This window comes from Tursiops truncatus, chromosome 1 (assembly GCF_011762595.2).
Source record: "Tursiops truncatus isolate mTurTru1 chromosome 1, mTurTru1.mat.Y, whole genome shotgun sequence".
Lineage (NCBI taxonomy): Eukaryota > Metazoa > Chordata > Mammalia > Artiodactyla > Delphinidae > Tursiops > Tursiops truncatus.
Genome location: NC_047034.1, coordinates 162,551,823 through 162,564,930, shown reverse-complemented (window position 1 = coordinate 162,564,930; position 13,108 = coordinate 162,551,823). Strand labels below are relative to the sequence as shown.

The following is a 13,108-nucleotide window of genomic DNA, read 5'->3' as shown; positions in this document are numbered from 1 at the left end:
TTTATTTTTGGCTGTGTTGGGTCTTCATTGCTGCACGCAGGTTTTCTCTAGTTGCGGCAAGTGGGGGCTATTCTTCGTTGCAGTGCAGTGCACGGGCCTCTACATTGCGGTGGATTCTCTTGTTGCAGAGCCCAGGCTCCAGGCACACAGGCTTCAGTAGTTGTGGCTCGTGGGTTCTATAGTGCAGGCTCAGTAGTTGTGGTGCACAGGCTTAGTTGCTCCGTGGCATGTGGGATCTTCCCAGACCGGGGCTCGAACCTGTGTCCCCTGCACTGGCAGGCGGATTCTTAACCACTGCGCCACCAGGGAAGTCCCTGTAAATTACAGGTTACAATGAGACTCCTCCTTATATTGCTCAACCATATCAGATGACTTGTGTTTTTTTTGGCCACGTTGGGTCTTCACTTGCTGCACGCGGCCTTTCTCTAGTTGCAGTGAGCAGGTGGGCTACTCTTCGTTGCGGTGCACGGGCTTCTCATTGTGGTGGCTTCTCTTGTTGCAGAGCACGGGCTCTAGGCATGCGGGCTTCAGTAACTGTGGCACACGGGCTCAGTAGTTGTGGCTTGCAGTCTCTAGAGTGCAGGCTCAGTAGTTGTGGTGCACGGGCTTAGCTGCTCTGTGGAATGTGGGATCTTCCCGGACCAGGGATTGAACCCACATTCCCTGCATCGGCAGGCGATAATTTCACTTATTTATTAATTAGTAATTAATAATTTCACTTATTCAGATTACCAAGATAGATCCACTATCACATCAGGACATTCATAATAGACATCTACCCCATTTTGCAAGATTCCAGAAGCAGTCTTCAACTTTTTTTTTTTTCTCTTAGCAGTAGTTTTTCAAATGAAATCTTATGTGGAAATGGAACAAGTAAAACTGATTTTTAAAAATATGAAGCTGCTCGTTTGAATTTGAGTGGGAGTCTTGGAGCCCCCCAATGGCATGGACCCACTGTACTCAGAAAACCCAATATCATAACATATCTTTTAAAATTTTATTTAGTTATTTTATTTGGCTGCGCTGGGTCTTGTGGCATGCGGGATCTTTTTTTAGTTGTGGCATGTGGAATCTTTAGTTGCAACATGTGGGATCTAGTTCCCTGACCAGGGATAGAACCTGGGCCCCCTGCCTTGGGAGTGTGGAGTCTTAGCCACTGGACCACCAGGGAAGTCCCGTAACAAATCTTAATGACCCAAGAAGGGGTTCCCTTTTCCTAGGTGGTCAGGATACTGATTCAGAAGTGCTGGCTGGCTGGCTGTGCCCACATTTCCTAAGATACGGCAACCTAATATGTGAAATGCCAATCTCACTGCACTGAGGGAAAATGAGAATCCTGGATATGCTATCAGGGAGCAATTCATGGCTGTGAAATCTTAGTTTTGTACTTTATTCATTCCATAATCAGACTTTCCCTATTAGACCAAGCACTTCCGGCTAGAATATAATACATGAGGCCAAGGTCATGAGCCTGAAGCACATATGAGCCCATTCCTGCACCCCTCTCTGCTAGATGAAATCCTAGTCATCTTTCAAGGCTCGATTCAAATGTAACCTCTTCTGTGAAGCTTTCCTTGACTCTCCCTATTCCCGTTATGTTCCCATTCCCCATAGGAAATATTCCTTCCTTCCCTGTATTCTCTGTGCACCAACAGCATGGAAGCATGGAAAGAGTACATGCATGAATCATTCAGCAAGTATTTACTGAGCTCCTACTGGGTGCCAGGTACTATACAAGATAGACACTGGGGTTCAAGGACAAACAACACATGATTTCTGCCTCCAAAGAACTTGCAATTTAATATAGGAGATAAATTTCAATATAATGTGGCGGGTAATAATACAGGCATGTAATAGGATCTCAGAGGGGTACTCAGTCCAACCTGGAGGAGGAGATCCCTGAGCTGGGTGGGCCTTGAAGATCAGCTACAAGGATGGCAAGGGCTCTCCAGGCAGTGGGAACAACAAAGCCACCACGTCGAAGTACGAGAGAATATGGTCTGTCTCAGAAGCTACAAGTAGTTGGTAATTCAGTTTTTCTTCCTTCTTTTTTTCCCTTTTTAATTTTAAAAGAATCCCTTAAGAAGACTGTAAAATGGGAGAAGACAGATTACAGAAAATGAGGCTGAAAAGAAAGGCAGGTCTTAAAGTCTTGAATGCCAGGCCAAGGAACTTAAATAATTCCATAGTGAGGAAGAGCAGAGATAAATACATAGCTAACATTTATACTCTTATTTTAAAAACACTTTTTAAACTGCAAAAGTTAACACAGACTTAACTTTTAAAAATTCAAACAATTCAAAATTATAAAAGTAAAAAGTAAGATTTTAGTTTTGGGCAGACCACTCTGGCAAGAGTATAGGTTTAAGATTTATAAGATTTTATACAATTTTTAGGTTTATAGATTTAAGGGGGTTGATCAGAGAAAGGGAGGCCAGAGGGAGGCTAGGACAACAGTTTAGGTGAGAGTTACAGTCGGTCTAAACCAGGGCAGTGTTGGTAGAGACAGAGAGACAGGAGACAGAACTGAGAAATTCTTAGGAAGTCTGACTTTGCCTCTGACTGCTGTGTCTGCAGGCAAGTTACCTTACTTTTCTGAGCCTTCATTTCTTCATCTGAAAAATGGCAATGCCAACATCTAACGTCATAGGATTATTAAAAGGATTAAACGAGATAATCTATGTGAAGATCCTATTAAAACCCGGCTTAAAGTAGGCAATCAACAAACGTGAGTTCCCTTCTCATCCTCTCCCCATTCTCCCCTTGAGAATTATTTATTTCTTTCTCCTCTGGTAGAGTATGAGCTCCTGGAAGGCAGAGACCATTTCTTACTATTGCTGTATCCTCTCAGCATCTGGCACATAAAATATGTTCAATACATGTTTACTGGATGAATAAAGGGTCAGCTAGCTCTACAACCTGAGGAAATCTTGTTTCCACAGGCACAAGCCAACCCTGTCCCTCAGATCAACTTCCTCAAGATAGGAATGCTCTGATCACAAGTGGGAGAGTGAGCAATGGCATCCAGCAACACTACCCTGGAAAAACACCTGAGAGAGCATAACTCCTGCTGAGTGAGAATAAGAAGTATCATTAGCTAGATGTCCTTTGTCCTATAGAGAAGGAACCAGTGTGTGACTGACTTCCACCCATTTGGCTTTCTCAGGGTGACAGAAGCAGAAATGATGCTTTTAAGAAGCAGTGAGGCTCTCTGCAGCCTTCATGTGCTTCCTTGTCAGCCATACTGCTGTTGCACTGCTGTCAATGTTCCTTTGTGTAAGACAGACACTGGCGGAGTTTCATTTCTTTCTTGACGCCCCATCCAGGTTTCCCTAAGCCCTGGATCAACTGAGATGGCCTCTGAGCTAGGTGATGGCTTAGGAATCTCAGACCCCATACATCATATGGTCACAGACCTCTGTCTCCTCAGGCACCTATTTTCAAGGCAGGGCCTATTACTATCTGAGGGGGGATGCAGGCTTTCTTGATATTCCACTGTTTTCACTAAGGGCAGTGATGCAATAGGAGAGGTGAATGTCTGAAATAATTCACACCAAGATGCTTTTGCTAAGGAAGATCACTAAAATGGCATTTTGACAGAGGTTCTTATGGGAGCTGGAATGGCACTAGACAAATGCAGAGCCTATCCAAGCATCTGCCCTTCCCATATCTCGGCTCCAAGCAAACAAAGTCATCTTAATTCAGAAAGAAATCCAAACCCATGCATGTACCCCACCCAAGGCAGCCTTATTCATTCTTATCAATTAAAAAAAAAAATTACAGTTGAGCTGGCTTTCCCTCAGCTCCAAAACAGACTAGGTTAACCCCCATCTTCCTCCTAGAGAAGAATGGCTCCAGCTCCAATTTGTGTCACTGTGTTCACACAGCTTGCAAAACTCCCAATACCCCAGAGACTACAGAAGTAATTTGTACCCTGAACTTGGACCTGGGGGCTTGCAGCACAATAAAATGTGTACCAAGGCAGACAAGTCAGCCAGAATCTCTCTGAATGCATGTTTGCTTTACTTCTCTTTGGGAAGAAAAGCGGGGTGGGGGGGGGGGGTGTTGTGTAGATAAAGACTATTGGCACATTTGAGGCTTCAACAAAGTCAGGCTACGTCGAATAGCTTTGTGCAATTACAGGCACATTCCCCAACCCAAGATACTGCTCTGTGAACCTCCCACTTTACACACAGAGAATTCTGCTCTGTCATTCCATCTGCAGTTTCTGCTGCAGCCCTTCCTGCCACCCTTCCCACAGATTTCTTTTGAAGCAGGTGGAGGGGGAGGGGGAGGGAACCTAGAGGGTGGTGGTAGATGAAGAAAGGGTTGAGGGGAAGAATCTGTACCAAAAAGGAGCCTCTCTTTGGGGAGGGGATGGGAGTGGGATAAATTTTCGCACTACCTAGGGAAGGCAGATGGGGGAGAAATAGGAACACGGAGGAGAAGGAAACAAAATAAAGAGCACCAACGACCCCTGAGGGCAAAGCACAGGCTCTCTGCGGCACTCACTCAGGCTGCCCAGCTGTCGGATGACATTTGCCAGGGTGATGTTGGTCATGCATTCCAGCTCGCTTCTAACGCTAGGCAACGTCTGACGGCACAGGTGCCTTGGCTCGATGTTCCTCGTTACTAACGGCATGGTGGACCTGCTTCAGGCAACGTTCTGAATGATGAAAAACAACCTAAAAAAGAAATAACAGGAAAAGTATTACTCAACCACAAATTCCAGGCACACCAGGGCTGTGAGTCTTTTTTCCTTTTGTTTTGCTCTGATCTGAACAGCTTTAAAACTCTTCTATCTTTTTTCTGTTTTAAGCCCTCCCTTACCCCTACCACCCCTTTTAAAGGTTTGCCATTAGAGGCTTGCTGGATAAGTTTAGAAATTCTGAACTGGTGACTGCTGACTGAGGGTACACAGGCAGCATAAAAACCTAAAAACCTTAAAATAACAACTATGCTCCAACTAACAAGAGTCTCCAGAGGCAGGGACACATGGTAAGAAAACAGCCCATTCAGCAAGTCCTGGATGGTATAGATCTTAACCTTGGGGGGTCCACAACCAGAACAGATCAGATTCCAGATAATCAATTATAAGAATCAAAAAAGAGCTTTTGTCATCTGACAGTCTCCACAATGAAATTAAGTTGCCAATAATGATTCTACTGATCTGCAACAGGACATAACTTCTCCAGTCCTTCCCTGATGGAGGACTGTTAATGTACAGCTAAATACTGCCAGTATCTATTAACACTACCAAAGTTTAGTCTGTAAATTGACAGAATGAAAGAATATCAAGGAAAATTTTACACGTTCAATATATCAAACATGATGCCAAGCACCCTGCGCTGTAAGATTCCCTAGTCCTTTCTCTTCTACCCACAGCTCCCTTTCTCTCTCCCATCCGGTTCAACACACCTGGGCCAAAAGGCTCTTGAAACAGCAGGAAGTGGAGCAGATCCGGAAACCTTCCAGTTACTGTTTCTTATCCTGTCGGCTGAGCCCCTTTCCCTAGGAAATCCCCCAGCACTTTAGGTTCATGCTGAGCTATTGTTTTAGAGTTAGATTACCAAATTCCTAGCTCTACAAGGACAGGAGGAGGTTTTTTATCCAACAAAATGGATATGACTACAGCCAAGGCACATCGGGCTGGAACTGTTTCCCTATCTTGTGAAACTAAAGAAATTTAAAACAGCCTAATGGTTTTTGTGCTAGGGAAAATGGCAAATTAAATGGTAAAGCATAAAGGTAACATACCCAAGTCCCCAAGGTTGCAAACTCCTCTTTAAAAAAAAAAAAAAAAAAACCCACAGAGGTTTACTTACATCAAATCTCAAAACACCAGCTCATCACCAAAAAAGTTGATTGTGAATACGAAATGCTTAAATCAAGCTAAACATCATAGATCTTAAAAGTGAACCTACATATTGTCTGACCAAAAGAAAAAAAAAAAAAGCCCTTCAGGCTCAAAGAGGGAGTAGAACCCTTTGGAACAGACTGCTCCTTGTTATGGACATTCTGATCTGCTAAGAGTAAAAATAAAACAGGAAGCCAGTAGCTTGGGAAACAAGATTTCCTGTCACCAACAGCAACAGCCTAAGAACCAAGAGAATCAGCTGTTTGCTCATAACTTAGAACCTCCCTTTAATAGTCACTGTGTGGCAGCTGTTCCTATCTTTGGGGTGCAGAGGTGTTTCCTGAATGTTTGTCTACTGTCTAAGGAAATAATTTTCATTCTGTTCCTCAGCTAAGTTCCCCTTTGACTAAACAGGTTTTCTAATCCAAACTCTGGACTTTCCCTCCCAGTCTACCTCTTCTCCTCTTTTACATAATCTAAAGGGTACTGGGTACTAACATGCAAGCTTTATTAACTCATACTGAAAAGAGAGTTTAGAACAGCAAAGGAGGCAAGGTGTTACAAATAAAAGAACCTCACAGGACTCTGCATCCTCTGGATGCCCTTAGACTCCCGAACTTCAAGCTTTTAGGAAGAACCAGAAATTCAGGGGTACAGCCAGAGATGAGTGAAAATAGCCACTATGGCTCCCTCCATTAGCAATTATTTCAGAACTTGTTCTAGCTTCTTAGAGGAGCTACAGGAGCCAGATCCCCTTGAAATTCTGCGCTGAATGGCCACTGACAGGGCATTCCAGACATTCTCTTTGGACACCTAATGGAAACTGTATTCCAGATTGCTAGGTAAATGTCAGATTAGGGGTGGAGCTGGGGAAGCCACTCTGACACCTTGGTACTTTAGCATTTATGCTTTCCCAAGTACCTTGGGTAAGTAGACACAAATGGAGTCAACTCTATGTTTTCTGGGGTGGAGGAACCAAGTTTTCAATAGCAAGATAGCTACCTCTTGCCAAAAAAAGCCAGCTCCCACAACCAGCTAGAGTACTCAAGAAATTACAATATGTCAATATCTATCAAGACAAAACAATTAGAAAAGTGAATCTGCTACTAAAAAAAAAGTAATTTTATATGTTTCAGAGCCACCAGAGAAACACAAGATTCCCTATTATATGGAATTACCTGCATCACTGCTCATTTTTCTTTTGGATAATCAAGGTTAGTTGTATTATGCCAAAGAAGTATGGAATTACGCATGATCTGAACCACAATACTAATTTGACCAAGGGAAAAAAAACCCTCTATTCCAGTGAAGACAAACTTAGAAATGGGGCAAAGGCTTCCAAGGCTCTTGACTCAACTCAGCTTCAAGTTGTGGAGTTGAGACATACCTCCCTTAGTGCCCTGAGTCTTGACACCTTACTAGCTGTGTTATCTTGGGCAATTTTCCTAGAGACATTAAATAATGTAACATGTATAAAATGTCCACTACAGGGCTAAGAAAAAAGGTAGTTATTTTTAGTTCCACGGACCTCAGGCAAATCCTCCTGTAAAATCAATTCTATTCATTGACAAATATTTTAAAACACTTTTAACAATGGACATATTATGTAGTAGAATACAATAGTCACATAAATTTAAAGATGAAACCCTAGGGTCTTCCCTGGTGGCGCAGTGGTTAAGAATCCGACTGCCAATGCCGGGGACACGGGTTCAAGCCCTTGTCCGGGAAGATCCCACATGCCGTGGAGCAACTACGCCCGTGTGCCACAACTACTGAGCCTGTGCTCTAGAGCCCGCGAGCCACAACTACTGAAGCCTGAGCACCTAGAGCCTGTGCTCTGCAACAAAAGAAGCCACCACAATGAGAAGCCCGTGCACCGCAAGGAAGGGTAGCCCCCGCTCACCACAACTAGAGAAAGCCCGCATGCAGCAACAAAGACCCAAAGCAGCCAAAAATAAATAAATTAAATAAATAAATTTATAATAAATAAATAAATGTGTGTGTGTATATATATATATTTTTAAAAATAATAATAAAGTTGAAACCCTAGACTTCAATGAAATTTGTGGAGTTTTTTTCTGGAGATTGTTCCCAGCCATGCTTCTGGACCTCTTGAAGAACATACATTCTCTCTCTCTACTCTTTTACACTGGGTTCCTCATCTGAACCACAGAACAAAGAAAAGAATTTGAATGACTATTTCCTCAATTCTCTTCAAGAGTGTAAGCAACTAGGACCATTTCAGATGCACTGGTAAAAAGTTAATACATTACATACAATGGATGCCTAATAGCATTAGGGTTTAATTTTCTTATGGGAATGCAGTTGAGAAAAGCTTATCTATCATAAGAAGTCATTTAGTGGAAAATGTGTGGAGCACTGGGTGTTGACGAACCACTAAATTAAGGAAGTGACATGGGCAAATCTGCATTTTTAGATAAATCATTCTAACAGAAATTGGAAGCTGTATTTGGGCAGGAGAAGACTGGAGGTAAGAAGACCAGTTGGGAAACTCTTCCCAGGCTGAGAAGGAGACAATAGAAATGGAGAGACCCACCACAGCTAGCAAATATGAACTGAGGAACCATAGACAGGCTGCAGGGGTGAGTCCAACACTTCAGCCCTATCTGTAGCTCTCTCCTGATAGCTTTGTACAGTTATACTCACAAAGTGATAAAATGTATGTTTCTTTATTACACGTATTATGAGGGAGTTCCCTGGTGGCCTAGTGGTTAGGATTTGGCACTGTCACTGCTGTGGCCTGGTTTCGATCCCTGGCGGGGGAACTGAGGTCCTGATTCTAGTAAAAAATTTTAAAAAAATAAAAGTATTATGAAAAGAGCTAAATGCTAGTACCAGTAATGAAAAGAAAGTGAAGAAAACCAAGAAAGTAGTCGTTCTTGGCTGGAAAAAGAAGTTTGGACACATGAAAGTGGAATGCCCTGTCTTTATAGAATCAGTAAAGTTCTTTTTCAGTTATACTTTATTTTGATTAGGGAAATTATATGCTACAGAGATATTTGCTAACTTGGGAGTCTGAGAAGATCTTACCTTGGGGGATGTTACATAGGAGAGGAATTAAATTAGAACCACTGAGAAGATAAAAGTTACAGGGAAGTAGATTTCAATTAAGTTAGTTCCTTTTAATTAGAGCTGTCCTATATTAGAATGGGTTCTCTTCAGAAGTTATAAGTTCCCCAGTATCATCCTCTGGATACCAGCTATTGGGCATGTTGGGGGAGAGATTCCTAGACTGTAAGAAGATGATGTTGAGAGGTCAGACTGGATGACTTCTACAATGCCTGTTAAATCAAAGATGATATAATTCTCACTCTGGGCTTCAGTTTCCTCATCTGCAAAATAAAGAGACTGAGCTAGATGATCTTTAAGAAGTTCTAAAATTCCTGGATTTGCTTCTACCTAAGCTGCCATAACCTGTTCACTTGGCCAACAGCCACTTGCATTCTGAACACAAGGCCAGAGGGAGGTCTAGGGACTGTAGAGAAGGGCGGATCATGACCATGAATCAAACCCTTTGCCAGATCTAGATTCATCTAGTTACCAGGAGGGCTAGGATCCAGAATGGTAAAAAGGACATTCCAGACAAAGCCCTGGGGTTAAGTTATTTACACTCTGGGAACCTCCCAAGCCAATCTGGGAGTTGGCTACCCAAAGAAGTCCAAAGGAAAAACTGGCTTTAGACCAGTTCCAGACATCCAGCCAGACTCAGCAGCAACCCCCATCTTTACCCCTGGCTATTTTCAGCCTAAGAAACTTGAGAATGAGTCTGAGAATAAATAAAAGACTTCAGGCATCCCCTCCTAGCTATGGCCTGGAGTACATTGACCAGTCTAGACTGCCAGTACCATTATGGGATTCATGCTTTGAACTGGAAACTGGATGAGGTGTTCTTTGAGGTCCCTTCACAACAGTAAGATTCTACAAGTCTTTATATTTGAAGTTATCATGAAATATTTATATATCACATTTGGTCAGTGCAAAGGCAAAAGGAGACTTTGACATGTACCCTACACTCTGAACTCTCAATTCTGTTCCCAACAGCCTGTAGCAGGAGTGGGGTGAAGTAGGTGAGAGGTAGGGATTGGGAGGGTGGAAGAAGATAATAAAGGAAGGCTGCATGTGAGAGGGAGGATGCACTCATCTGTACCCTACACTCTGAATTCTTATTATTACCAGGACAGAAAACAGATGACTACTCATTCTGGCAATGATATGTACTACTAGCTATTTATTATAAATAAATAAACAACGCTTCATTTAGAGCCACGGTCACTGATAACACCTGCAGATTTCTATGGCCACATCCAAAAGCAAGTATATCTGAGCTACAGCAAAAACCGTAACAACAGAAATGCTTCTCAAGGCAGTTCCTCTTTGAAACATACCCCCAAAATGCTGATCAGCAGTAGCAGGGGATGAGAACATGTGGGGATATTGTATGTGTGGCAATTAGGACTTCTGCTTTCACTTCAGCATTTCCCACTGTTCTATAGTTAACAGCACTTTGGATGGGGGCATATGAGAAGAGCTTTGCTTTGTAGGCCAGTTTCCTCTTTCAAGAAATAAATTTCTTTATGTTAAAGAATGTATGTTTCACAGCGGTTCAAGAATCTCAACTGAAAGTCAAATAATCATTTGACTTCAAAATAATACACAACACACAGGTTTACTGTAATCTAAGTCTGTCTGTTAAAATGTTTAAAGAAGTATGAATTTACTGTTGCATATAGCAGTCCTCACTATCATGCAACAATCACGAGGAATGCCTCATTATAGACTAAAGCATCTACCCACTTCCTATTGAAATACAGGGTGGGGCTAAACCTACAAATATAACCAGACTCTCTCCAAACATAAGAAGTTACTGACAAATCAGTTTAGGTCACTAGAGTAATGTTCAAAAGAGCTAGCAAGACAAATGGAACTCCTAGGGTGGACAAAGAAACTATGTGACTGGGAGAACCAAGAAAAAAAGCTTACTTGTGATCTAAAACCAGGAGAAATTTCCAATTTCATAAAGGAATGACACCAGCTATGGACCTACATTCAATAAGTGTAAAGCTCCTTCTTGTCCTAATTTGGTTTTGGGAAAGCAGCCCAGGGAAACAGGACTTCCAAACTACTGTATCTTACTCCTTGAACACACTGTATATCAAGGACCATTCACATCTGGTAATTCCATAGCTTTCTATTATCTTTTGGGAGCAATACCACCTTTTGTTCTTACTTTTATTACTCTTCAGGCTCTAACCATAGCTTTGCTCTTAAAGCTGAAATTGGGGGATAACTTTTACTTCAAAATTAGTTTCTTCTAGTATCAACTATTCCATAGAAAACTGCCTTTTTATTTTTAAATTTATTTATTTATTTTTGGCTGCGTTGGGTCTTCGTTGCTGCATGTGGGCTTTCTCTAGTTGTAGCGAGTGGGGCTACTCTCCATTGCGGTGCGCAGGCTTCTCATTGCCATGGCTTCTCTTGTTGCGGAACACAGTCTCTAGGCGCGCCGGCTTCAGTAGCTGTGGCACGCAGGCTCAGTAGTCGTGGTGCACGGGCTTAGTTGCTCCGCGACATGTGGGATCTTCCCGGACCAGGGCTTGAACCCGTCTCCCCGGCATTGGCAGGTGGATTCTTAATCACTGCGCCACCAGCGAAGCCCGAAAACTGCCTTTTAAATGGCCAAAATTAGGCTCTCTTTTTAGTAGAATCCGTCTGGTTGTCCAAAAGAAAATACACTAAAACTGTGAGTTGGAAACCTGGATTCTAGTTCTTAGTCTAATGATGACTAGCAATTGGGGAAAAACTTTCAATTCATCTTTCTAGTTCGGCTGTGAGCTGCACTAAAAAAAATGCTTGAGAGGTGCCATACGAAACTGAGATTTTGTTTGCAAAGTATTCTGCGCCCCAAAGAAACGATTTATTAATGTAAAGTATTTCCTAGATCTCCACCTTTGCCCAAGTTCCCTGTTCTAAGACCCCAATTACACAGAGTCTACAATGTTATCACTGATAACTTGCAGTAACAGACACAAAGTTCATTTTACTTTCCCAACCTAAAGTCAATTTCTAGCAATACCTAATTCATCAAAATGGAATGGTCTAGGGGACTTCCCTGGTGGCGCAGTGGTTAAGAATCCGCATGCCGATGCAGGGGACACGGGTTCGAGCTCTGGTCCAGGAAGATCCCACATGCTGCAGAGCAACTAAGCCCGTGCGCCACAGCTACTGAAGCCCGCACGCCTAGAGCCCATGCTCTGCAACAAGATAAGCCACCACAATGAGAAGCCAGCACATCGCAACAAAGAGTAGCCCCCGCTCGCCGCAACTAGAGAAAGCCCTTGCACAGCAAGGAAGACCCAACGCAGCCAGAAATGAAAAAATAAATTAAAAATTTTTTAAAAATGGAATGGTTTGAAATACTCCAAACTATCTATCTAAAAGGGCTTACTTTTGATCCAGCAATTCCACTCCTGGGTATTTATCAAAAGGGGGAAAAACCCCCACTAATTCGAAAAGATATCTGGGGCTTCCCTGGTGGCGCAGTGGTTAAGAATCTGCCTGCCAATGTAGGGGACACGGCTTCGAGCCCTGGCCTGGGAAGATCCCACATGCGCGGAGCAACTAAGCCCATGTGCCACAACTACTGAGCCTGCGCTCTAGAGCCTGCGAGCCACGACTACTGAGCTTGCGTCCCACAATTACTGAAGCCCGCTCTCCTAGAGCCCGTGCTCTGCAACAAGAGAAGCCACGACAATGAGAAGTCCATGCACTGCAATGAAGAGTAGCCCCCTCTTGCCACAACTAGAGAAAGCCCATGCACTGCAACGAAGACCCAACACAGCCAAAAATAAAAACAAATAAATAAACTTATTAAAAAAAGAAAAAGAAAAAGATATCTGCACCTCTAAGTTCACTGCAGCATTATTTACAATAGCCAAGATATGGAAGCAACCCAAGTGCCCATCAATAGATGAATAGATAAAGAAGATGTGGTATGGGACCTCCCTGGTGGTCCAGTGGTTAAGAATCTGCCTTCCAATGCAGGGGGCACAGGTTCGATCCCTGGTCAGGGAACTAAGGTCCCACATGCTGTAGGGCAACTAAGCCCACGCTGCAACTACTGAGCAATCGAGCCACAACTAGAGAGCCTGCATGCTGAAACTACAGAGCCCATGTGCCGCAACTACTGAGCGCCTGGGACACAACTAGAGAGAAGCCCGCGCATCCCAGTGA

At 43.0% G+C, this 13,108-nt stretch overlaps 1 protein-coding gene across 1 annotated transcript in view; it reads right to left on the bottom strand.

The window, feature by feature from the left end:
* The window catches only part of WASF2 (WASP family member 2), a 71,594-nt gene that overhangs the window by 16,692 nt on the left and 41,794 nt on the right, over positions 1-13,108 (bottom strand). The window contains 1 exon segment of the mRNA XM_073793524.1: positions 4,513-4,685. Within this exon segment, the coding sequence (XP_073649625.1) occupies positions 4,513-4,642 (130 nt within the window). The 5' untranslated portion in view covers positions 4,643-4,685.